Genomic DNA, 27599 nt, shown 5'->3' with positions numbered 1-27599 from the left:
GACGATTTGATGCTATCCCTGCAAGAACCAGAAGGCAGTGTCCCCAGAGCCTTGGAATTAATTGAACAATTCGGACTTGTAGCTGGCTTTAAATTAAATAAGCAGAAAACCAAAGTTTTAGGTAAAAATCTGAGTGCAGAACAGATCCAAAGAATTCAAGAAGCCACAGGCCTCAATTTTGTCAAATCTGTAAAATACCTAGGTATCAATCTCACAAACAAGAACTTGAACCTGTATAAGGATAATTATGAAAAATTGTGGATGGAGATAAAAAAAGATATGGAGATCTGGACAAGACTTAAACTGTCGTTAATGGGAAGAATAGCAGTGGTTAAAATGAATGTCCTACCAAGGATGCTGTTCTTATTCCAAGCCATACCAATTTTGGACAAACTAGACTGTTTTAAAAAATGGCAAAAGGACCTATCGAAATTTATATGGCAGGGCAAAAAGCCAAGAATAAAATTCAAGATTTTAACAGACTCTAAAGACAGAGGAGGCTTTGCCCTGCCGGACTTAAGGCTTTATTTTGAAGCTGCGGCCTTTTGCTGGTTAAAGGATTGGTTTAAACTAGAGAACGTTGATGTGTTGGACTTGGAGGGACATGATAATATGTTTGGTTGGCATGCATACCTTTGGTATGACAAGGTTAAAATCCACAGAACTTTTAAGTCTCATATTGTGAGAAAATCCCTATATCAGGTTTGGACTAGATACAAAGACTTATTAGAGAGAAAGACTCCTAGATGGATCTCTCCAGTGGAGGCCAAGGCATATAAGAGACCGAATATGTCTGCAAACTGGTTAAGATATATGGACATATTGCAGCAGGAAGGGGACTCCTTTAAGCTAAAAAGCTATGATCAAGTAAAAAGTCAGGTCCCCGACTGGCTGCACTATTATCAGGTTTATGAAACATTTAAAATGGACAAAAAAGTTGGTTTTCAAGTAGAAAAATCAAAACTGGAAACAGAACTGATAGAATCGAACTTCAAAAACCTTTCCAAAATGTATAACCTTCTGCTAGAGTGGCATACAAAAGATGAACTGGTTAAATCCTCAATGATAGATTGGGCAAAAGATGTAGGACATAATATTATGATGGATGACTGGGAGAGATTGTGGCAAAAAGGTATCAAATTTACTGCTTGTCATGGTTTAAGAGAAAACATAATGAAAATGGTTTATAGATGGTACTTGACACCAGTTAAGATTGCTAAGATGAATACCAAAATGTCAGATGTATGTTGGAAATGTAAACATGCGAAAGGTACCTTTTTCATATGTGGTGGTTGTGCCCAGCGGTAAGCGCTTTCTGGGATAAGATTTACAATGAGCTTAAGAAGGTAATGAAAGTTACCTTTTGTAAGAAACCAGAGGCATTTCTCCTGAGCATAACCAATGAAGAGATACCCAGTCAGGATAGAGTGTTTTTCATGTATGCCACAACAGCAGCTAGAATTTTATTGGCGAGAACATGGAAAGGTGAAGAGATACCAACGGTGGAGGAATGGCAGATGAAGATGATGGAATACATGGAACTCGCAGAACTGACCGTCAGAGTCCGGGACCAGAGGGAGGGGAAGGCGTCGCAGGAGTGGAAAAAATTTAAAGACTATTTAGTTAAATCAGTTAAACTGAATATTTGAGCAGAATTAAACAGAACATCGGCTTTGATAGATATGTGTTAGATATGAATGGTAAGAGGAACTGTTGTTAGGTGAAAGATGTATGTGTCAAAATATGTTAAGATAGGTTGTTAAGATAAGATACATAGTTATTGAGATAAATATTAGTCAAATAAGTAAAAGCTAAGTATATTGGGTAAAAGTGAATTGAACAATATATAAAGCTACCTTGAAGAAGTATATGTTTTTTGAAGACAGTGGAGGGAACGGGGGAAGTCCCCAAACAGAGAAGTTAGAAACAAGAAATATTCAAAGAAAGATACTGGTTAAGGTTTGTATATGTTATTTTTATGTTTTTATTGTTGTTATTGTTTTGAATGTTGATTATGTTTATTGTTGATCATGTTTAATGTTTATTGTGTTTTTATTGATGTTTATGTTATGTGTTGATGTTGTATTTTGTTCTCTTTTTCTTTTATTGGAAAATAATAAAATCTTATAAAATCTTAAAAAAAAAAAAAAAAAAAACAAATTTATTGTCCAGACAGATCGCCATGACAATGAGAACTACTGCCAGACATATCCATAATTGCCAATTTGACACACTGTTCGTTCATGTTGAACATGTGTTTAAGAATTACTGAGCTTGCTTGCTTGAACAAAAATACTTTGTGAAAGTGCCTAAATATAACGTCAAGGTTGTACAGATTTGACATTCTAGAGATGGTAGCATATATAGCAGTGGCAAATGGAGGAATAGAGTGGTTAAGGTTAGAAAAAAATGGAAACTTTTGTTTTTGTTGTATGCCAGTGAACATCATAACAACAACACACCTGACTTGGTTGCCCTAGCTACTCTGGGTGGCTTCCAGAATATATAAAAACATAGTAAAACATTAAACTTTAAAAAGCTTCCCTATACAGAGCTGCCTTCAGGTGTTTCCTAAATGTTATATAATTACTTATCTCCTTAACATCTGAAGGGAGGGCACGCTACAGGGTGGACACCACTACCAAGAAGGCCCTCTGCCTGGTTCCCTGTAGCTTCACTTCTCGCAGTGTGGGAACCGCCAGAATGCCCTTGGTGTTGGATCTCAGTGTCCGGGCTTTGAAGATCAGCACCAACACTTTGAATTGTGCTCAGAAACATACTGGGAACAAATGTAGGTCTTTCAGGACTGATGTTACATGATCTCAGCAGCTGCTCCCAGTCACCAGTCAAAAGTCACACCTTGGATCCTCCATAGTTGAAAAAATATTATATTATATTATATTATATTGACTATGGCAGACCAACACGGCTACCTACCTGTAGCTTGGATCCTCCATTTTCATACAGACACAAACTATTTTGCTAAAATAGCCCCAGACTTGATCCTTGACACACAGGTTTAAGCATGTCTCTTAGAATCACTCCTAAAAGATACATAAGCTCAAAGGTCTAAGGGACCATCAAGAGTGGGAAAGTAAAATATGCAGTTTTTGAACATCTTTCACGAGCTTTGGTGTGTTCCTTAAATGTTGTTCTTAGCCTCATTGAGTATTTTGTTAGAACTGTGGGGTATAAGTGTTTAGATTACAAGCCAGGAAGCGATTTATTTTACAAAGAGAAAGGGGGGTGTTGAAATGACCCCGCTCAGCAGCTGATCAGCAAGAGATCGGGAGAGAGATAAGAGTCCCCGGCTCCCTTTCAGCCCCGCCCCCTTGCCCAGGCCTCCATTGTTGAACGTGCTGCAGAGGGAGGTTGTTTGTTTCCCCAGCGACATGTGACTGGCGACATTCCTCTTTGCTTTTCCCCCTTTGCAAAAAAGCTGCAAAACTTTTAGCTGATCCTCAAAAAAACAGGGCATTTAGAGGAGGAAAACCAGAAAAATATTTTTTTTCCTTGTTTCCTCCTCTAAAAACGAGGTGCGCCCTATGGTCCGGTGCGCCCTATGGAGCGAAAAGTGCTGTACCTTTCACAGTAAGTATAATGGCCTTTTTTCAAGAGACCTACCGTATTTTCCGGCGTATAAGACTGGGGGTATAAGACGACCCCTAACTTTTCCAGTTAAAATATAGAGTTTGAGATATACTCGACCGCAGATTCTCCACCCGGTGTATAAGACGACCCCCGACTTTTGAGAAGATTTTCCTGGATTAAAAAGTAGTCTTATACGCCAGAATATACAGTATGTGCAAAATTGACAACACATTAAAGAAAATTTTTGATCTGCACGTGGCAGTTTCTACGCAGGTGATTTTAAAAAGGAGTTTTGAGGGAGGCTGGTAAAAATATGTAGTCCTGCTGGGGACTCAGCTTTTGCATAAATGGTCTTAGATGCCTCATGCCTAAAGAACATCTCACCTTGTTCTTGGTGCATGTTATGATGCTGCTGAGTAAACATCTGTCAAAATTACTAATGTTTCTTTGTGTTCCTTGTGATCTCATGGTGGAAAATGGTATGTCTTTATATAAACATACCAAGTTGATATTACGGTACTTGATCTGGAAAATGGCTTGCTTAAACACAAATAGGTGAAAGCAGTAGTGTTAAGAACAAATTTCTTAAAGAAGGGATTGTCATAATCAAATTAAATGCAGGGAAGGGCGTACCAGAACTGTGGGAGATTATGGTTCACATCCCTATACAGATGTTTGCTCATTTAATGGCTGACCTTAAATTATGTGCTTAAACCTTGCATGCTTCTCTTTCAGTAGGCTTATCCCAGACGGAAATAAAAATTTAGTTCCTGTTCCTGAAATGCATAGTTTGGCTTTGTCTTTATTCCTCATGGGGAAGATTGTTTTCTTCACCATTTATTTATTTATTTATTTATTTATTTATTTATTTATTTATTTATATATCATTTCCAAAGGAATCTTTAAGTGATTTACAGGTCTTAAATAATGAAACAGAACATGGCAAAATAGCAAAATAACAATCCACATTGAATGGAGCGTAATCAGCAGGAGAGTTGCAAAATTACAACATTTTTAAAATAGAAAGTTCATTCTGTTACATCGCAGACCTTCTGTTCTAGAGCACTGAGAAATTGCCCATAATTATGATGAGTTGCATGTGTAGCTTGTGTGTTGCAAGAAAACCTGTACTTTGGGTTGGCAGAGTGCATTTCTATGGCACACACCTGTGGGATCCCTCTCAGTGAACCAGGGTACCCAGTGTCTAGTGTGTTGGGTAGGGGACCTGTGGTAAAAATATGCCCTTTGTTTGTTCGCTACCTATCAAGAGACAAAGTCAGGAAACATGAAAGTTTCTAAAACAGTGCTGAGTGGTCAATTCCCCGGGCTGTTGCTCTAAGAGGACTGACCCAGAGCTTTGGGTGGTGCTCATCTCTTTTACACAAGACTACACAAAGACCTGACACAGATCCAGAAAAGTACATATCGGCAAAAAAGCAGTTAGAAGTGGTCTGAGCACACTAGGTAGGTATAAGCAGTTTAAACAGGTTTTGGCTAGTTCTATGATGTTCAAGGTCATACCTTGGAAGTCGAAGGGAATCTGTTCTGGAAGTCTGTTCAATTTCCAAAACGTTCGAAAACTAAATCGTGGCTTCTGATTGGTTGCAGGAAGCTCCTGCAGCCAGTCAGAAGCCACGGAAACCCTGTTGGACATTCGGGTTCCAAAAGAACGTTTGCAAACCGGAACAATCACTTCTGGGTTTGTGGCGTTCGGGAGCCAAAACACCTGAGTTCCAGGGCGTTCGGAATCCAAGGTACAACTGTATAGGCATTCCGGTCTAACACATTCTTGAAGGGTTCAAAACAAAATAATAATAATAATAATAATAAATCGTTCTAGTAGCACCTTAGAGACCAACTAAGTTTGTTCTTGGTATGAGCTTTTGTATTTTGTTTTATTTTGTTTTGACTATGGCAGACCAACACGGCTACCTACCTGTAACTTGAAGGGTTCAAGTGCAGGTTATCATGGCTTTACTTCAGTTAAGCAAACAAAGCGAGCAGATACAGAAAGGCAAAGGCTAGTGGACAGATACACAAGTAGAACTACAAAGATCCATTTTAATGCAACAGACCAGGTAGGGGAAGTAGGTTTTGGCTTCATGAGAGCAGTGTCACCAAATACAACACTTTGTCAGGAATTTCTATGTGGGGAAGTAAGCACTCACTTACTGGTGAGATAGTTCAGAGGCGCCTTCACACACAGTGGCGGAGGGAGGCAAAACCTACTTTTGCCCCTGGTAAGCAAAGCCATTGAGGGCCACGCATAAATGAGTTTTTGTGTTTAATATGACTGGTTTTTAAAACAAAAATAGCTGCCATGGTGGTGCTCAGCTGGAACTGCAGTGAGTGGAGAAGAAGTCGAGCTTGGCTTCCCCCCACGGCCACTGTAATCTTGATGAAGATGGCCTCCTCTAGTCCACTGCTATTTGCACTGTGAAGGAAGTTCTCACTGGCAATGATGCAGTTAGCAGCTTGGACCCCTGGGCACCCACTTGTGGGGTGCCTCAGGGCTCTGTACTCTCCTCCATGCCTTTTCATATCTATGAGAGATCATCAGGGGAGTTGGGCTGGGTGTTCACCAATATGTGGATGATACCCAGCTCTACCTTTCGAAACCAGTGAAGCCAGTGAACGTCCTGTGTGGGTGTCCAGAGGTTGTTGGGGGCAAACAGGTTGAGGTTGAATCCTGACAAGACAGAAGTACTGTTTCTGGGGGACAGTGGGCAGGTGTGGGGGACTCCCTAGTCTTGAATTGGTTAACTGCCCCTAAAGGACCAGGTGTGCAGCCTGGTTGTTATTTTGGACTCAAAGTGGTCCATTGGGTGCAGGTTAATTCTGCATCCAGGGCAGCTGTCTGCCAGCTCCATCTGGTAAGCCGGCTGAGACCCTACCTGCCCGCACACTGTCTCGCCAGAGTGGTGCATTCTCTGGTTATCTCCTGCTTGGACTACTGCAATGCGCTCTACATGGGGCTACCTTTGAAGGAGACTTGGAAACCACTACTAATCCAGAATGTGGCAGCTAAACTGGTGATTGAGAGCTGCCACCGAGGATGTGGGTGGCGCTGTGGGTTAAACCACAGACCCTAGGCCTTGCCGATCAGAAGGTCGGCGGTTTGAATCCCTGCCATGGGGTGAGCTCCCATTGCTCGGTCCCAGCTCCTGCCAACCTAGCAGTTTGAAAGCACGTCAAAGTGTAAATAGATAAATAGGTACTGCTCTGGCAGGAAGGTAAAGGGTGTTTCTGTGCGCTGCTCTGGTTCGCCAGAAGCGGCTTAGTCACATGACCCAGTTAGATGGTGTGTGTGTGTGTGACTTGTCAGGACTGCAGTGGTGAGGGAAAGGGTTAAACTCCAAATGGAATATTGCATCTGCACCCCCTTCCAGCAGATGACATAAAGAGATATGGAAAGTGTAGTGTCAGATCTTCAATAATATGAAGAAGGACTCTAGAGCCAAGATCCCGAGCAAGTACAGTATAGCTTCAGTATGTGACAAAGAGCAAGGAAACAAGAAATTCTGTATAAAAATGAAAAGGGAAAGAAAGGGAATGGGGGGAGGGGGAAGAGAAGCCTTTATTCTTGGATGCACTGACCTCCATCCCTTTTGTCCCTACCTGCAGGTGTCCATCACTAACGCTATACTGTGCTGAAGATGTCTAACAGCAACACAACACAGGAGACACTGGAGATAATGAAAGAATTGGAAAAGAAAGTGGTTGAGGAATCTGTGAACAAAAACAAATTTGTATCCAGGTCACCAAGCAAAGAGGAAGTTGAGAAGGATGGGGAGGAGAGTAGTACACGGCAAGATTCACAGGTAATTGGAGGAAGATCTTTCATGTATACCCATAGACCCATCAAAGTCCAATGCTAACTGGCAGTGGATATTGGACTCCCTATTACAGTGTATCAGGCAGAGGTCCTTTTTGGCCCTTTTGTTAAGTTCATTTAATTAGGGGTTCCAGCAGTTCTGGACTTCTACAGTACTGTATTCTACCACCAAATTTCTCATTAATCTCAGCATGGTGCAAACCTGGTACTGTTAGAGAAAGAGCCATGGTAATCAGTGGTGAGGTTCTTGTCATGCTGCCATATACAGTGGTACCTCGAGCTACAAACCCCTCAGGTTACAAACTCCGCTAACCTGGGAGAGTTACCTTGAGTTGAGAGCTTTGCCCCAGGATGCGAACGGAAATCGTGTGCCGGCGGCACAGCAGCAGCAAGAGGCCCCATTAGTGAAAGCACGCCTCTAGTTAAGAACGGTTTCAGGTTAAGAACGGACCTCTGGAACAAGTTAAGTTCGTAAATAGAGGTACCACTGTACTTTGCTGGATCATTTTAGGAAATCTTTTCCAGGCCAATGTTGTTGTTGCTGCTGCTGCTATTATCATCAGTTTTGTATACTGCCCTCCATCCGAAAGTAACAGAATAACTTTCAATCTGGAAAGGAAAAAAGAAGTGGCAATGTAGCATTTTTTTAATTTTTCCAAAAAAAATCGTTTTTTTCAGGGAAAAACTGGGTTTTTTTCCGAGCTTTGAAATTTCCGGAAATTTTACATCTCTAGTTGTGATTCCCCCTCCCTAGCAAGTATCTTACATCTCATAGCATGCACAACTGGAGTGATTTTTCCACCATTGTTCCTTCCCTCCTTTTTTTTTTGTTGCAGAGGCGGACATCCAATCATGGGCATGCTAGAAAAAGAGCCAAGGTAAGATACTGTTGATTTCTTTTTACCAGGTGATGCTGCAGCAAGAACTTACATGATTCTGATCTTTGTGCAGTCATCCTAGGCATTATATATATATAATCTTTATTGTGGTCCAACGACCCATAACATGGATTCAGAATAAAATACAGATTCATACAGACAACCCCCTAGGGAAGGGAGACCGAAGCATTATTTGTTTGGTCGTGGTTATGTTTATCTTTGAGAGTTGTATGACTACTGAAAGAAACTTTGCCACGGCCACTGTGATATCTTTGGACTTGTCGTCCAGAAGATATCTGGTATAGTAGGCTTCAGATTGACTTGGCCAATTTGCCAATAGTGGTTTAATCAATAGTTCCCTATCTTGATCATATTGTCCGCAATGCAATAAAATATGCCTCATACAGTCGACATCCTGAGAGCATACACAGATCCTATTTTGATAAGGAATGCCCCTCAGTCTGCCATTTAGCACTATTGATGGAAATACATTTAATCTGGCTTTGGTGAAAAGACACCGGTATGTTGATACAGACAAATTTCTAAGATATGTAGGTGTCGCTCCAAATAAAAACCTGGCAAACCAAAGGCCTATATCGCCTAACAGACTTTTATAAAAAATAACAAACCTTTGTTAACACAGGAAATGCAGGACAAACTAGAAGACACCCAAATGCCCTGGTTAGCACAACACCAGTTACATGCCCTCTTAAACAACCCAGCAGTAAAAGCAGCAACTAGACTCCTGACAGCCTTCAAAAACCTCATCCTAACAACAAAGGGACACAGCAGAGGGATGGTATCCACAATATACAAAATACTACTCAAGAATCCCACGAACTGCCTAGACGCAATCAAAAAACAATGGGAGGATGACATAGGATATGAAATCAACCCCACCCAATGGACCAGAATGTGGTCTAAACCCCCCTTTAAATCCATGTCAATGAAAAGAAAAGAACTCGCCCTGAAAGTAACCTACAGGTGGTACCTAACACCAAGAAAATTAGCGCTAATATGCCCAGGAACTTCACCAAAATGCTGGAGAGGATGCACCTCCACAGGCACATACCTCCACATGTGGTGGGAGTGCCCCAAAATCCAACGATTCTGGACAACAACCATATGGGAAATATGTAAGATAACCAAGCAAGTGCTAGAAATCACCCCAGGATTGGTCTTACTAAACATCTTCCAAGACAACAATGCCCACTTATACCACAAAGAACTCATAACCCACCTACTTTCAGCAGCCAGAAACATCATAACCAGACACTGGAGAGACCTGTCAGGAGTAAGCATGGACCAAATAGAAGAAGACGCCTTCACCCTGGTATGGCTCCCCTTCATCACACACACAGCCCAACAAGACAATGACTAAAATCTACTGGCAGCATACAAATCAATATGGCTAACCTGATCAAAAACACTCATCCACCCCACTCACACAGGAAACCAAAGACCACCACAGCCAACCACAAATGAACAATCACACCCTACGCCAACCCCGACCTCTCTCACCACCAAAGGAGCACAAGTGAACAACAGAGAACCTGCACAAACAACTCTGACACCAAACCCTACATATATTAAGTAAAATAGAAACATTGTCACCCCATCCCACCCCACCCACCTCCCCATCCCACCCACCTCTCTCCCCCTTTTCTTCCTAATGTCTCCACAAATGAAACTGATGTGTAAAAATGTTACATGGAAAAAATACAAGAGAGACACTGCACCTTTGTAAATCAAGAAAATCTTTAATAAAAAATACTTTTAAAAAAGATATGCAAATCGAACCCAGAGTGAATTCCTACTGCTAATGGGCCACAGATAACATGAGATTGAGATTGGAGATCACTTTGTGATATGTCCCTGCCTTTGCCTCAGAGATTCAAGGGTGGTATCGTAGCCCAGATGGTACAGGAGACAAGGTGGCATATCAATTGAAGTGGCTTTTCTAACCATAATTTTCATCCATGAGCTGGTAAACTCCTCGTTGTTTAGGTATGGAAGTAACCCCTTCCCTAGGCCAAAGACAGAGAGATCTTGAGCCAGTATCTTAGGGCAGGCCCCCCATGCTTTAGTTGATAGAGGACATTCACCTGTTTCTAAAAATAGTATTGCATTTGGAACACAATTTGGAACTTGTAGGAGGGACTGGAGAAACTTTGCCTGGAAGCCATTGAACCTGGAGAATGAGCCATTGAACCAGATGTTTGAGGCGTAGAGGAGTTGAGAAACAGATTTTGCATTAAATACCTTAATGGCTGATGGAACACAATGGCCTCCCCTTGTATAAAAGAATCAAAGTATGGCCAGTTTGCTTACCTCCGCCATTTGATAGGCGGTCTGATCCTTGGCATTGAGTCCCAGTATCTCTCATTCCTATCAGTGCTCCAGATATGACTCTTCTTGCTCTTCTTGCTTTTCACTGTTCATCTCTTGTGCTTAACGGTTAACCAGTTAAGGCCTCAGCATGGCAAAGAGGTTGCCCTTTACTCCTAGGTATCATTGTGATATTTAATATCTTGGAAACTCAGTGAAACCTGTGTATCTTGTGGAAGCCATGCACAATGTTTAGCCTAGAAAAGAGGAGACAGAGATATGATAGCTGCATTCAAATATATAAAGGGCTGTCACATGGAAGATGGCATAAGCTTGTTTTTTCTCCTGCTCTGGAGGGTAGGATCCAAGCCATTGTTTTCAAGTTACAAGAAAGGGGATTCCAATTAAACACCAGGGAGAACTTTCTAACAGTAAGAGTTGTTAGACCATGGAATGGACTCCCTTGGAAGGTGGTGGACTCTTTCATTAGAGGTTTTAAAGCAGAGGTTGGATGGCCATCTGTCATGGATGCTTTAGTTGAAATTCCAGCATTTCAGGGGGTTGGACTTGAGGTCCATCTGAGCTCCGCAATTTTATGAAAAACTCTTTATCTCTGGCCTGGCTTTAAGTGTCCAGACCTGGTCATCTCATTGAGGTGATAAACTTGTGTCTTGACTTGTACAACTTCTACACTGCGGGTGAGAGGTCACATGCTTAATTTCCCCTCTGTACAAAATGTTTCCCTGCACACAGAGAGGTAAAAGGTTATGGAGAAGGGAGGTACTAGAATCCTTTATTTGCTATGGAGCAGTATTTGCTCACAATTGCAGTCCAAAAACAACAAAGGATGGGTGGTAGTTTATTTCTTTACTAAGACCTAGTAGTAGTTCAGAGTTTGTGTTTATAGCATTTGTAATTTGTATCTGCCCCAAATCTTTGAGATTAAACTGCTACGGCACTGTACTTTTTCTTCAGTTTGATTCTCTTATGCCCTTGTCATAATGCTCCTTTAACTTCCTGTTATTATATTGGAGATAATATCTTAACTATGGTTCCCAGGACCATATTTCACTATGACTGCTTCTGTTCAAGTAAAATACTTTTGTGTTGCTACATTCACACTCTCTCCCTTGTAGGTCCATTCACCAAACAGTCTGAGGCAGACATTTATTTTAAGCATTTTCTTCAAATGCTACTATAGTAGATCACCCAGAATAACTACGTTTGTCAAGAAGGCAGCAGTTTAATGACAGGCTTTCAATTAAGGCAGGAAGAAGTTAGTCATTCCTTTTTGTCACTTACCATCAGTGATTTAACAGTCAGCGGATTATTTAATGTGTTGGTTAGCTTCAGAGAAACCCTATCAGTGTATATGACCTTCATGTCACTGTGTTAGCAGAGGCTAAGTACCTCTACAGGTGGCAGACTTGAATCTCTATCAAGCATGTTAAGGGAGAGAAAATCACTATGCAGTTTGGTATCTTCTTCTTGACTGCTTTGCCATGTGTTACTACTGGACAAAACGTAATTGCATTTCTCATTAGTATAGAGCTAACTTAATTAGCATTAGTTGAACAGCAGTTCAGTCATATATTAAAAGGGAATTCTAGCTGCCTGTGTCTTACTACAGATTCCCCCCCCTCCTTTTGCAGTCAAATTCAAAGCTGAAGCTAGTCAGGAGCCTGGCTGTATGTGAAGAGTCTTCTAGCCCCTTTGTGGATGGGACATTGGATACCCAGGTAAGCCTAGTTGTAGTCACATCACTTTTCCAGCCACAGGAGAGACTGCTTTCAGTGATTAATTTTCTTCATAGTTCTGATCAAGGTTGAAAGCTTACCTGGAGGAAAGTTTCAAGCCTTTAAAAGAAACATGATAGTCCTGGTTAAATTGTATATTTGTTATCTGGATGCAGTAAGCCCACAGCTTGTGCATATTTAACTTTATGTGCATGGCAAATAATAATAAATAAAAATAAAAAGGGAGCAGGGTTCTGGGAAAAATGACTTTGGCAATCCCCCCCAATGGCTTTTGACTACACTCAATTTTGGCTTTAGGCACAGTCCCCGGAACACAAACCCAGCGTAAGTTTCAGGCCTACTGTATGCTAGTGTGTGTGCTTTCATAGCAAGCCCCTGTCTCCCAAGTCTAAAAAGCATACCTTCCTATATGAGCCCCTATTGAAACATAGCATATTTGAGCCATAAGATTAAAACCATAAAGAGTCCAATTCAAACAGGGTTTTCAGGGTGTATTAAAGAAGCTTTTAATCTTCTAGTGATACCAAACTATACCTATGATCAGATCACTGTAGGGGATTTTAACCTCAAAGCCATAAGATAGCAGCAAACCGCACCCATAGCATGCATTTATATGGCAGAGCCACACCTAGTTCAGATTATATATAGTGTGCTGCAGTCTAAGGACAGGAGCAAACAAGGTGCCAGAGACAGCTGTGGTTAGAATCATAGACTAGAGATTGGGAGACCCGTGTTCCAATCCCCACACAGCCATGAAGCTCGCTGGTTAAGCTTGGCCAGTTGCTGCCTCTCAGCCCAACCTACCTCACAGGGGATTAAATGGGGAGGGAGAGAGCCATTTACACCACCCTGTCTGTGTTCCTCGGAGAAAAAGGTGGGGTATAAATGCAATAAATGAGCAACAAAAATATACCTACCACAAGGGCTTGCAAGAATAGTACAGATTAGTTAAGTGAGCCATGCCACATTGTAGGCAGGAAGGCAAAAATCCACAAGGTTCCTAACTGACCTGGCAAAAACCCCCCACTTCCTGAATATATAATTACTCATCAGTTACCTACAATCTTCTAATGCATTCTATTTTGGGTAGTAATGTCAGATTTGGAGAGGAGAGGGGAAGCAAATGGACTAAAAGGACATCTTATCCACTGCAATCAACCTTTTAACTTAAGAACAGGTTCATAGCATAAAAATCATAACTCCACATAAACCACACGAGCAAGCATGTAGCCACATGTTGCATAGGGAGGCAAAAATCACCCAGGGTGACTAGCCAGTTGCTGGAAACCACAGGAAGGGAGAGGGCTCTTGTACTCAGATCCCGTTCGCTGGTTTCCTACAGGCAACTATGCAGCCACTGTGAGAACAGGATGCTGGACTGGATGGGCCACTGGCCTAGTCCAGCAAGCTCTTCTTATATTCTTAGCCATTCTACCCAGAAGTAAAAATTCTTATTGGAATCAAATCGGTCACCATACCATATTTCCAGCTTCTGATGGTTGCAAAACATCAGCTCTGAGGCCTTCAAAGTGTGGATTTTGCCCTGTTGCTAGGATACCATACAGTTGCACATCAGCTGCCCCTCGGACAAGGAAGACGACAAGTCTGCAAAAGATGGCCCTGAAAAAGAAGAAAAAGAGAAAAATAAGGAGAAGGCACCCAAGAAAATGCTATCTAGAGGTAAGACAGTATCAGTTCTGGAATGCACTTGGTTTCTGTGGGCAAAGATGAGCAGTAGTTTCTGTTTCCCTATTTACCAGAGGTCTGGGACTTTCTCTTCGGTTTGTACATTCAAGCAGACCACATGATAAAGGGAAATGGGTATTACAACGTCTGTCTGTCTGTCTGTCTGTCTAATAAGGGCATCTGCCACAACTTTCCAGGAATGGATTTCCAGTCTATATCACAAGGATGAGGAATCTGTGGCACTCCAGCTGTTGTTGGATTCCCGTTCCTATCAGCCTCAGCCTGCATGGCGAATAGAGAGGGATGATGATAGCAGAAGTCTAGGAACATCTGGAGAGCCAAAGTTTTTCCATCCCCACTGATTCCCATTTGCATGTGTCCACCTGTAAGTTTATTCCATTCCATTCCATTTTTATGCTAATCTACAATAAAAAAACAATCTGCAGAAAATGGCATTTAAGTATATATTTCAATAATTATTTTAAACATATCTTTGAAAGTACACATCTCTATACATACATGTGTTACAGGCAATGGCTGACTCAGTCCACATCAATTCATATTAGAATTTGCAAAGATCAAATTTCCTTGGTATCCTTAGCACTCTGAAATTCTTTGCTCACATGGGCACAGCTAGACCACTAATGAAAATCTTGAGAAAACAGTCATTACACACCTTAACTGATCAGACAAGCCTTTAATTAATCCCTTTTCCTTTCCGGTCCACATTCTGTTCCACAAAGCAGTGCTTGTTGTAAATTTAAGAAGTTCTCCTTCCGAGATTTGTGCAAAGCCAGTAATCTTGTCAGGTACAATAATTTAGCATATGATTGTTCAGGCAGTTGGTGGTCGAACAAGCAGCTAAAGGGTGGGTATGAAATCAATAAATTTGAAGGTTCTCGGGTGGTAACCTTGCCCTCAAATATGGCCTGTTGCTCTTTCAAAGTGCTAGAGTTATGTCCTACAAATGGTCTTTCCACCATTGACTCCAAAGGAAGCCATGGTTGTGGTGATGGCAGAGGCAGCAGTTAACTTGGTCCTTCCAACACTGTCAGATCTCTGTGGATATTCTCCCTGTGAGCATGGCATTTATTGAGTATGTTGCTGTTTTCTTTGTTATAGATTCCAGCCAGGAATACACAGACTCCACTGGAATAGATTTGCATGAATTTTTAGTTAGTACACTGAAGAAAAACCCAAGGTAGGTTCCTCTGTGGTTATGTGGCAGATTTGCAAGTGGGAATAAGGCGGTGTTCCTGCAAACTTGCATGGTTAAAGAGAAAGGATGGGAGAGGGAACAGAAAGCATCAGCAACTGTTGGAATCTATGGTGGTGTTGGTGGTAGCTGCATAGTGGAGGTAGGCAAGCACCTATCAATGGGCTCTTTAACTCATGAGATTTGGGAAGTGTTAAAGAGCACTAATTGAGAATCCTCTAGAATGGACTCTGTTTGTCCAGCCCTGTTAGCCACAAAGGCACTTGTGATATGATGTTAGTATCTTACTTTCCAGCATCTTGAGCATAAAGTGGCCATGGTGAGGCCTTGGAATAAGTGGTTCAGTGGTTTTGGGGTCCAGACCGTGTCTCAGCATGTGACATTCTTAGGCAGCACCTCATTAGGGTCCACTAAGGATGCCTTCCCTTGGGTTTCCTTTAAAATGAATTTTCTCTCAGTGCTCTGACTTGCCTAACCACTGGTGCTAGCCATGAGTAAGAGATTAAAGAGGGTCCAAGCTCAGAGAGTGAGAAAGTATCTAGTGGGCTCTCTGGGCTGGAGATGGGGAACCTGAGTCCCCCCACGCCCTGACACCTCTGAACTTCAACTCCCATCATCCCTGACTATACTGTTGCTAGGGCTGAGGTGTGTTGGAGTCCAACTAGAAGGCCACAGGTTCCTTATCCCTGGTCTAGTTGTTGTCATATTCTTCTTCTTCCAATTATTGCTTATTTATTACATTTATATATCACCTTTATCTTCTGAGGATCTCAAAGTGGTGTCCATTGTTCTCTTCCACATTTCATCCTCACAACAACCTTGTGAAGTAGGTTAGGCTAAGAGATGGAGACTGGCCCAGGGACACCCAGTGAGCTTCATGGCTGAGTTAGGATGTGAATCCTGCTCTCCCAGTTCTAGTCCAACACTCTTAACAATTACACCACACTGGCTCAAACCCCCGTGGAATTATTCATAAACAAATATTTAATACTTAGCCCTGTTGTTATATGGCGAATATAGTGGTCTCCCATCCAATATCCACTTTGCTTCAATAACTATGCAATATTCACTTGGACCCCCTGGAGTATCCTAGCAAGTTTAGAATAATTCTAGCATTGCAGACTAACAAAACAGATGCATTCTTATACTTTGCATAAGAACAGAAAGAGAAAAAATAAGTGGAATGAGTTAGTCAGGAAGGAATCTTAACAGCTCTAAAAAGCACCTATAAATAGCTTCCAAATAGTTCTCTGTAAAGTGCCTCCTGCCATCTCACTAATAAACAATGTCAAAACGGAATGCCAGTCATTGCCTATGTTCTGATGTACTGTTTCTGTTCAATAATACAAGCACAATGAGAGCCCATGGGATATTGTGCTTCTAGAAGCATAATCACTGCACCAAAATAAATCCACCTGAACAGGAACGGTCTACTTTTAACTTCCTACATCTGTTCTGCATCTGCCAATGCAGGGTGGGTAGTGATGTCTTCAATGTTGAATTACATTGAACTTTTTGATTAATATTGGAGTGGAGGAGGATATTAATCTTCAGATTTTTCAGAGAGAATTGTATAGCCATTTCTGCTCTGAATGATTTTTCCTCTCCTTTTTTCCCTGCTCTCTCTCCCACCCTCCAAGGGACAGAATGATGCTGCTAAAATTGGAACAGGAGATTCTGGAATTTATTAATGATAACAAGTAAGTAATGTACTGGTCTGTAAGACAGGGTGACTTAAAGACTGATTTGTTTGAGAATGTTCAATAATTATGCTGCTGATTTTCAAACAATGCTTAGAAATGTATACAGTATTTATCTGACACATGTAGGCTGCCTTTATATAGATTCTGTCTAGCCCTGTACATTCTTCCTTAAATGACTGTGACTCTCTAGAGCAGGGGTAGTCAATGTGGTGCCCTCCAGACATTGTGGACTCCAACTCACACCCTCCCTGATTGAAATCCTATCATCCCTCCCATCCTATACTGTCTGAGGCTGATGGGAATCGTAGTGCAACAATTTCTGAAGCATACCTTGTTGGCTATCTCTGCCCTAAGGCTGGGGTGGCTAATCTGTGATGCTTGAGATGTTGCTAAACTACAGCGCCTCAGTCATTGTGGACAGTGGTCATGGGTGGTGGGAATCATAGTCCCACAGCAGCTAATGTGCCACAGTTTAGCCACCCCTGCTCTGGGGTATTGGATTAGAACGGTACAATATGAAGAATGCGCAGCTACCCTATGTTTCCATTTCTTCACCTCTTTTCCAGTTACTGTTACTAAGTTTGCATGAATGGTGATATCACATGGAGTTTCCTTGCTCTCTCTCTCACTTGTGAGATGTGTCTCATAATGTCATGCATTGAAATTTACAGAACATTTCTGGAGATGAGAGAAGGAGGAAGTCCTGGGCTGCAACTTTAACAACCATAGATGTGATGATGATGATGATAAAGTGTGTTGCGGGTGGATGTGCTCAACCTGTTCTATTCTTCACTTTTCTGCATTGAGTGGGAGGGTATGAATGGGGCTTCTGCATTGAGTGGGTCGGGACTTTGGGGGGTGAGGCCAGTACATGGACGCATATGTCTTCTTGCGTTCTATGAATGCCTGAACCAGGACTCAGGTGTTCTCCGTATTGTTCTGCCTTCATTTAGAAGCCCTTCTTTAGTATTCTCTAAATGGGAATTCCAGGGTTTGAAACTGTCTTCATGTTTACCAAGAGCATACTTTTTGCCAATGAGCTTTTTCCATGGGAACATGAGCTTCAGTCACAAATAGAGACATCTCGTGAGTCATGCTTCTCTACCCATAACAAGCTTGCTCATGCTCAGTCGGGAAGAAACACAAGATTGCTGGTGTAGGGTTGCACAGAGTTGTAGAGTTGGAAGGGAGCCCAAGGGCCATCTACTCCAACCCCCTGCAATACAGGAATCTTAGCTAAGCATGACAGATGGCCATCCAACCTCTGCTTAAAAACCTCCAAGGAACGAAAGTCCATCACCTCCCAACGGAGACCGTTCCACTGTCAAACAGCTCTTAGTGACAGAAAGTTCTTCCTGATGTTTAGTCGGAATCTCCTTTCTTGTAACTTGAATCCATTGGTTTGTGCCCTACTCTGCAGAGCAGGAGAAAAGAAACTTGCTCCATTTCCCATATGACAGCCCTTATGATATTTGAAGATGGCTATCCTATCTCCCCTGAGTCTCCTCTTTTCCAGGCTAAACATACCCAACTCCTTCAACCATTTCTCATAAGGCTTAGTTTCCGGACCGTTGATCATCTTGGTTGCCCTCGTCTGTACATGTTTCAGCTTTTCAACATCCATCTTAAATTGTGGCACCCAGAAGTGGACAAGGCTTCCCTATCCTGCTGCTTATTTCTATGCTGATATACACAGTGGGAGATCAGCATCATGCTTAATAACACCCACTTCATATTTGCATAAACATATGAAGCCTTGGATCAGAAATATAGGCAAATATATGTTGAACACATACACTTAGACATTATTCAGTGCATGAGCATCAGGTTACTCATGGGACTGATAGCTCACTGGAAGAGCAGAAGATCTCAGGTTCAGTCCCTAGCATCTCCACAAAAAAGGATCTTTATAGGGAAGGGATACTGAGGTAGACCTCTGCCTGCCTGAAACTTTGGAGAGTTGCTGCTTATCTAAGTAGACACTTATTGGAAAAGATGGTCACCAGTGCTGTAAGCCAATTTGGCAGTTTCCAGTGCCTTTATGTTGTGGGGTTCCAATTGCGTATCATGTGCTCGAGTTGAACATCTGTAATGCTCTTGAACTTTGGAGCCTAGGTGACCCAAAGGCCTTGCATATCCTATAACTAACATTGCTAGGAAAACCAAAATAAATTTAAAGGTGAAGGAATAATTTTGCCAAAACAAAATAAAAAATAAAAAATTCCTTCCAGTAGCACCTTAGAGACCAACTAAGTTTGCTCTTGGTATGAGCTTTCATGTGTATGCACACTTCTTGTCTACATGCACACAAAAGCTCATACCAAGAACAAACTTAGTTGGTCTCTAAGGTGCTACTGGAAGGAATTTTTTTATTTTGTTTTGACTATGGCAGACCAACACGGCTACCACCTGTAACTGGAATAATTTTGCAGTAGTGTTTTTCTGAATGAAAGTTCGTAATGTTGAGTACATGTTAGCAACTCGTTTGTCGTGGGTGGAACACACCACATTCCAAACAAAATCTCTAGCTCATGTTTTGGAAGTCCTGCTTTCTCATTAGTCCTGGGTCCGCTGGTTTATATTGTTATGAAATGGTCAGATGGCCTCTCAGTATCCAGGGAAATGTATCCATAGTAACTAAAATAAGATATAACAGAGAGATGCAGGGTTTGGCATTTGAAATATATGTTGAGGGATTTTTAGGGCAGTGAAGACAAAGCCTGAATTTTCTGTATTGGATGCTTATCTGTTCTTGGATCTAATCTTGGAGTGTTCAGTTTAGCTGATCAGAAGATTAGGCAAATGTCTCCTGAAGGAGGTTTTATCTGCACATGGAACTGTTATGGCGGAGCACAAGTTTCAAGCCACATTCCTAAAATTCCAGGCCATTGGCACTACCTTTGCCTTTTTAAAAATCTGCACTATTCTTGGCTACACTAAATGTACCCTTAGTAGACAGTTGAGTGGGTGATGACAGGTGAACATGTTCTTGATAGCTACCGGTAGCTTGGAAGAAAGCAGGGCAAGGAAGGAGGCACCGATGACAAAAAAAAATGGCTGTCCCATCCCACCATGGTGCTAATCTTTAACCGGCTAATTCTTTCATTTATATTACTGTTTTATATCCATATGTTTTAAAAGAAATTAGTTTTGATCATGCTTATTTTTTAAAAATAAAATAAACACTTGATGTAATCACAGTTTATAGATATACATTGTTGGTGGTTGCCCTACTTGCAGTTATCTATATTAAATGGCACCACTTGGTGAAAAATGCACATGGTGTGGCTTGGATTCTTTTTTTTATTATTGAAGATTTTCTTGATTTACAAAAGTGTGTGCAATGACTCTCTCATATTTTTTCCATGTAACATTTTTACAAATCGGTTTTGGTTATTGAGACATTAGGGAGAGAAGGGGGAAAGAGGTGGGTGGGTGTGGGTGAGGTGGGGTGACGATGTTTTATTTTCCTTAATATATGTAGGGTTTGGTGTCAGCGTTTTGTGTAGGTTCTCTGTTGTTTGCTTGTGTTTCTTTGGCGGTGAGAGAGGTCGGGATTGGCATAGCGTGTGATTGTTCTTTTGTGGTTGGCTGTGGTGATCTTTGGTTTCCTGTGTGAGTGGGGTTGGTGGGTGTTTTGGATCAGGTTAGCCATATTGATTTGTATGCTGTCAGTAGATTTTTGTCATTGTCATTGTAGAGGGCTGCTTGCTCGGCTTTGGAAAGGAGACAAGGGCTTATTTTACTTAACATGATTACAGCTTTGAGTGTGTGAGTGATGAAAATAAACAATCAGAGAGAAGAAACCCAATCTCCATTTATTTCCCACCCCTATCCATGCACAGCTGTAATTTTGGGCTTCCCCAGCTTTGGGAAGGTGGCATGAGAGCTTTAGCAGTGTCCCAGAGCCCCCTTGCCACCTTCCCAAAGCCTGGTAAGTGCTTGCCAGGCTTTGGGAAAGAGGCAGGAGGGCTCCGTCCCAAAGCCCAGCACCTCACTCTGATGCTGCCAGACCCCACTGCCTTTCTAAAGCCAGGGAAGCTTTGTGTGGGGAATAAATAAATAAATGGATAGTGGGTTTCGTTTTCTCCCCATTTATATCTTTATTCCTCTGCAATCATGTACATAAAGTAAGCATGGGATGATGTGAGTTACCTGTAGCAACAATGAAAAGGTCCCCCGCCTACATTAGGTTGCTGAAAAAGAATTATTGGATAGGAGGATGGACTGGTTTTTGGTTTGGATTTTTATGCGAAAGCTCTTGTCAGCTACATTAGGGAACTGATTACAAACTCCTGGACTGAGCATGTTTTTCAGAGGCATCGTGTTTCTTAACTTAGCATATGTCTACTTGACCTAGTCATTGCTTTGCATTTGGCTCTGGTTGGTGGATCTCAGGGTTCTAGTAGAAAACAAAATAGATCTCACAAGCCTGATGTCTGCCCACTCCTGTGGCAGATGTTCAAGATTTTTCCAGAAAAAGATTTAGGAGTGCCAGTTAGCAGTCTATGAAAAAAACCAGTTTTTGATCTGTTAAATTCTTATTGTTATACTCCGATCACAGTGAACTTGCACAGCTCTGGGGTCTCCTAGTGGTTGAATCTTAGGTTCTGAATTGCAATAATCAAATGTTCCAATGAAAACATGTGTCTTGGGTGGGATTCAACTAAATTGTTGGGTGTGCAGAGTGAGGTCCGCCCACACGATTGGCCTTTCCTCCCTGCCTCCTGTGTCCCTCCCTGCACCTCCTAAATCTGCTTTATAGGATGGGGGAGGACCCAGAACAGGTTAATGGAAATGCGGGAAAGTCCAGTTGAACGCCCCACTTAGCACTATGTTGAATTCAGCCCCTGGCTTTGTTGCAGAAGACAGCATTCCAATAAAGAGGTTCCTTAGGTGCTTCTGGTTTTTTTACTGTGCCCCTTACATACAGGGCCCATAGCAGTGCCACCAGTGAAGTACTATTTTTTTTCTATTTTTTTTGCCACCACCACATTTGCCACTGCCAGCAGTAGCAGCAGCAGCAGCACCGCCCGTGAGGTCAGCGGAAGCGGCGGCGGCGCGTCCAAGTACTCTTTTTTTAAAATTACAAGTCATGCTCAGTTGCAGATACCCCGAGAGTCTGTGGGCTTTCATGTTCCCCTGCTTTCATTTCAGTGAGACGAGGTCACCTGGCCTTAGGCTCTAGTTTAAGATAATGCTTGCTTAAATTTAAGAGTGTGTCTTATTTTCTCTTCCCTTCTCTCCCCCCCCCTTCCACCCCCATTTGAACTTGGCTGCTGTCAGCAATCAATTCAAGAAGTTTCCCCAAATGACCTCATACCACAGAATGCTTCTACACCGGGTTGCTGCCTATTTTGGCATGGACCACAACGTAGACCAAACTGGGAAAGCCGTCATTATCAACAAGACCAGTAACACGAGAATGTAAGGCAAGAATGGGTTTAAGCCAGTTAGTGGATGGGAGGGAGGGAGGGAGATAATATTAGTAAAATTAATACTTGCAATTTATATATCTCTTTTGGGTGTTCAGAGCTCTTCCCATATAATCTCAGTAATGTTTACAGCATTTATGTATGTCAGGATAGTATTATTATCTTCATATTTCCTCTGTTAGGATTAGTTTGTGAAACAATCACTTGCTCAGGGTTTCCTGTTGAGTTCCTGGCAGATGTGAGATTTGAATTGTATCCTGCTCCTTGTTTGTGAAGGGCAGTGATCTCTTCTTTTACCTTTCTGGACCATTCTCTTGACATAGGCATATTTTTAACATGCAGCTAAATTTGATACTCAGCAAACCCCTAGCCAGTCCAGGTATTTCATATGTTCCAGCTCGAGCACACCTGGTGCAACTAATGAAGACCTTGATTAATTGCATCAGGTATGCTTGACACAACACCTGGTGTATTTGTGCTCTTGTGAATGGCGAGACTGGAGAAGCCTGTATAAGTTGCAATTTCAGCTGAATTTGGGGAAACCACTTGAAGCATGTGTTGTGTTGAAGTATTTCAATTGCTCTTGTTTGTTTTGCTCATTGCAAACAGCTGAAAGTCTGTAAATTTTGATAATGAACCCAATTTGCAATGGGAGTTGAATAATTTCAGTTGCAACTGTATGCCTTTTTCAGCCCTTTCATTTCCTGTCCTGGTTGATAGGGATGATGAATGCATTCCTCTGATACAGCATTCCGTCTCCTTAGTTTTTCACCACCCTTCCTCATGAAAGCTCGTCTGGCTCTTCTTTACAGCCCTGAACAAAGGTTCTCTGACCACATCAAAGATGAGAAGAGCTCTGAGTTTCCACAGAGGTTTATCCTCAAACGAGATGACACCAGCATTGATCGAGATGATAATCAGGTGAGAGAGGAGCATCTCACACTCCCTAAGTCTTGGTATGATGTGAATGCCAAGGGCTCTCTTGGGGCTTATGTGCACAGACATAGCAGTTGTTCTGCACTATGTTTCCAGTTCTCTCTATAGAGCCCTCAAACAAAGGGGGAGAACAAATTTGTTGAGGTGTCCTATCATTGCTTACAGATCAGTGCACCATGGGGGAACTATGGGGAATTCAACAGCTTACAGAGCTGTGAAAAAAACCCTGCTTTTTAAGTCCTTGGGGACTTAGAAGAAGTTGGATTTGAGGTGGGTGGCCTGCTGGTTGATAGTTGTTGCTGATTTGCTGGGTTAGGGCACTGTAGAAAAACGATACAGTAAGTAAAATTTTCATTGCACAGGAGTATAGGAAAATACCTCACACCCTCTAGTTCAGTATGGTCCATTTAATCTGATTTGTTCTGCTCTGACTGGCAGCAGCTCTCTTCCTTACCACTTGTTACTTGGACCTTTTAACTAGAGATGACAAGACTGACACTGGGACCTTTTGCATACAAAGCACATACTCTACCACTGAGTTTTTGTACAGACATGCAAGAGAGCCTGATGGCTGCCTTGTTGTTTTGCCACATTTTAAAGTCGTCACCATGGTAAAACCATAGGCCAGTATGAGGGAAGACATATAACAAACCAGCAAGGTGTGATGGTCAGCACACAGAATTGAAACAGGGAGTTTTCCAGTGTTGTTTCAAATTCAGCCTCAGCAATTGGCCTTGTGCAGGCCTTTATCCATGTAAAGTACTCTTAACAGAAAGCCAACAGATGAAGAGGTCTGCAGGCTTTAGCTGGTTTAACTGAATTAACCAAAACTGCTCTTGATTAAGTCATTGGTGTTGTAAGAAAAAAATCCGCCCTTATTCCTTTATGGGGTACACAAGAGCCCTTGTAAAGTCCTTTGCAGGTTCTCCATCGGTAGGAGTAAAAAACAGAGGCCAACCAGAGAATAATTAGAAGCAAAGCAGCTAGTAAGCTTGATCTTTATTGAGCTGTTGCAACAGGGTCACTTCCTCACACACAGGTGAGCAGGGAAGAAGAACCCCAAACAAAGGGCTCCTGTCCTTAAAAATACATTTTTTAAAAATCCCCCCTTGGAGTCTGCCCCACCCCCAGAAACCTCACACATACATCACAGAAGAGCTGCAGCCCCAAGCCCATCCCCAGATACATCACACCTACAACACACAAAAAGGCTATCTGATTGCCTTTTTCTCAGTAGCCTGGCCCTTCCTTTGAGATGGTAATCTTCTTTAATTCCTGGGACAATGGGAAAAAAACTCCCTCACCCCTCCTTCCTTGCAGAGACCCATTTGGTAAACATTTGGTCAGTTTTGAGAGTCAAAATGGTGTGAGGCCTGTCTGCCTCAGACATGTGGCCTTGTTGGCTTGGAACACTTACAAACGTTTATTATATATATAAGACCGTAATTTCTTACAACATTGGTAAACGCCAATCTTCACTGCTGGGGCTAAGAGTTAAGAGCAACTTTTGTTTTTCAAGGCTTATTTTTGTTCTGGTATGCTATCTGAATAGCAAATGGAGAAATAAATAATATTTTAACGTTGGCCTTTCCTTCTAACAAAGAGGAGTAACTTTTAATGTTAATGGGGAGGCGACAGATGTCACAATGGAGGCAGTGCAGTTTGCATTATCACCTTTTTGTGTAGGTGTGCCTGCCTGTGGTGTGGACTGCATGTTCCAGAACATTGGAAATTGATAGATGTTGGCTGATTGTGATATTCGGAAGCAAAATAATTCCCATTTGTACTTTTCAGCAGTAGTGACATCTTACATGGAATTTCCAAAGTTAACTCACTCAACTCACTGGAAGTGATGCTCTCAGTTCGAAAGGAAGAGTTGTGCCATCTGCTCTTCCTAAATGAAATGTGCTTCTGGAATGCACAATTTAGGTAGCAAATCTGTGCACCATAGCATTGTGTCAATGTGATCCCCCCCACAGGCTTATAGTGTTCATAAATCAATTGTCCACTGCATACTTTTCCTTGCTGCTGTGGGGAATGTATGCTAAGGTCTTAACTAAGGTAAATTCTGTTTGTCAATCTAGATCAGAATCCCACTGCAAGATGGACGGAGGAGTAAATCCATAGAAGAGCGAGAGGAGGAGTATCAAAGGGTTAGAGAACGCATATTTGCACGAGAGGTGAGCATGAATACCATTAAAAAAAAACCTACTCCTACATGATCTTCTATTCTGGTTGTGTAGGTTCATGCCTATTTAGCTTCAGCAATGTTGTAGCACTGAGTATCCACAAACCATTCACAGGCTCATAGAAATCTATACTTAATGAAGCTGTCTTTTTCATTAGGTTTCTCTCATGCATTACCATGAGTGATTTTAAACAGTTTATCCTTTTCCTATCCAGTCACCGAGAAAAAGATTTGCAGTCCAGCACTGTCAACATTTGCCTTCAATCAGGGCTGTGGATATCATTGCTGCTGTATGCAGAAGTTGTTAAACATTCTGTTTATTTATTTTAAAATCATATTTTGTTGATTTACTATCAATACTTAATGGATTTAAAGGAATTTGATGCTTTTAAATGCAGACCAGACCAGAGCGTCTCCACCCCCATCGTTCTGCCCGGACACTGAGGTCCAGCTCCGAGGGCCTTCTGGCGGTTCCCTTGCTGCGAGAAGCCAAGTTACAGGGAACCAGGCAGAGGGCCTTCTCAGTAGTGGCACCCGCCCTGTGGAACACCCTCCCAGCAGATGTCAAAGAGAAAACCAACTACCAGACTTTTAGGAGACATCTGAAAGCAGCCCTTTTTAGGGAAGCTTTTAATGTTTGATTGATTATTGTATTTTAATGTTTTGTTGGAAGCCGCACAGAGTGGCTGGGAAAACCCAGCCAGATGGGCGGGGTATAAATAAATTATTATTATTATTATTATTATTATTATTATTATTATTAGCAAACAGTCAAAATTGAAAAGGTCTTGCAAAAATTGAAGGTGGCAAGGATATAGAAAAAATGAGATAATTTTTACACTGTATGGTATGATTCTATGATTTTATTAAGTAGCAAATGAAACAACACATGGATGAGAAATACCTGCAACATATATTACAATATAGTGTAAGCTGGCACTACTCATTAGCTCACTCCTATTATTCTGTGTTTTCCAAGCTGATTGATTCAAGAATTAATTGAACTGATTTACTGTAATCACCTCATTATTGTGCACTGTAAAATAATATATGTAGTGACACATTTGTTCAGTAATGTCATACAGTGGTACCTCGCAAGACGAATGCCTCGCACAACGAAAAACTCGCTAGACGAAAGGGTTTTGCGATTTTTTAGGTGACTCGCAAGACGAATTTTTCTATGGCCGTGCTTCGCAAGACGAAAATTTCAATGCATTCCTATGGGAATTAAATTTCAATGCATTCCTATGGGAAACCGTGCTTCGCAAGACGAACTTTTCGCAATACGAAACGACTCGCGGAACGAATTAATTTCATCTTGCGAGGCACCACTGTACTTTATGATTGACAGGTGTACAATTTTGTAACAGAAAAAAAGGTTTTTAAAAAAGGAATTTCCTGATGAAGGACCTGATATATCCAAAACACATTGGATTATAAATTATTGGACATAAAATAATTTATTCTACCCCTTTGCTTTTGCTTCCTGCTCCCTCTCCCCCTTTGCATGGGGTTTCCCTCTTTTATTGCACTTAGTTGCAATTATAGGAATATTTTAGCAGGGGATCTTGAACGCCTTACTTTTTGAGTGCTTATATGCCCCTTGATTTCAGCCTGCCAGGACCACTATCTTATGAGAGCTGTTCTTTTTGTTTCCATTTCAAATTGTGTGGCTCTGTCTGCTGGTAGTCGGGCCAGAACGGATTCCTGAACGACAGCAGGTTAGTACAACTCATGCATGGATGCTTCCTTCCATCTTCAGGCTTTCTTAAGGGAAAGGATCTTGAAATTCCATAACAATGCTTTTCTTTGATGTTAACCAACAGACTCTCCAAAGAAGGCTTTTCTTCTAGCTCTCACAAAAGGCGGCAGATCTTTAGGTACCTCTGTGTGATTTCTTGCATACATTTGTCTTGCAGAGCAAATTTGCACCATGCATGGCTGCTTGTGGAGTCCTTCAAATTGTCTCATCTTTTGTAACATCACTTTGTGTCCAACCTCTCCCACACACATACAAACACAGATAAAACTAAAACACTGGTGTAT

General features: G+C 41.7%; 1 protein-coding gene across 8 annotated transcripts in view; it reads left to right on the top strand.

Moving 5' to 3' along the window:
• R3HDM2 (R3H domain containing 2) overlaps window positions 1-27599 on the top strand; it is a 91544-nt gene that overhangs the window by 20005 nt on the left and 43940 nt on the right. For 4 of the 8 annotated variants that reach the window (XM_033137360.1, XM_033137369.1, XM_033137388.1 and 1 more), the window contains exons 2-12: window positions 7216-7412; window positions 8263-8304; window positions 12285-12371; window positions 13943-14069; window positions 15198-15276; window positions 16932-16991; window positions 22281-22421; window positions 23242-23350; window positions 25450-25545; window positions 27243-27274; window positions 27380-27433. In XM_033137360.1, the coding sequence (XP_032993251.1) occupies window positions 7248-7412; window positions 8263-8304; window positions 12285-12371; window positions 13943-14069; window positions 15198-15276; window positions 16932-16991; window positions 22281-22421; window positions 23242-23350; window positions 25450-25545; window positions 27243-27274; window positions 27380-27433 (992 nt within the window). In that variant the 5' untranslated portion in view covers window positions 7216-7247. The remainder of the gene's footprint in view (window positions 1-7215; window positions 7413-8262; window positions 8305-12284; window positions 12372-13942; window positions 14070-15197; window positions 15277-16931; window positions 16992-22280; window positions 22422-23241; window positions 23351-25449; window positions 25546-27242; window positions 27275-27379; window positions 27434-27599) is intronic. The other 4 variants (XM_033137379.1, XM_033137409.1, XM_033137399.1 and 1 more) reach the window with 1 other exon arrangement.

This window comes from Lacerta agilis, chromosome 2, assembly GCF_009819535.1.
Source record: "Lacerta agilis isolate rLacAgi1 chromosome 2, rLacAgi1.pri, whole genome shotgun sequence".
Classification (NCBI taxonomy): Eukaryota; Metazoa; Chordata; class Lepidosauria; order Squamata; family Lacertidae; genus Lacerta; species Lacerta agilis.
Note: the sequence above shows the minus strand (reverse complement) of the source record. Positions and strands in the feature narration are given on the sequence as shown.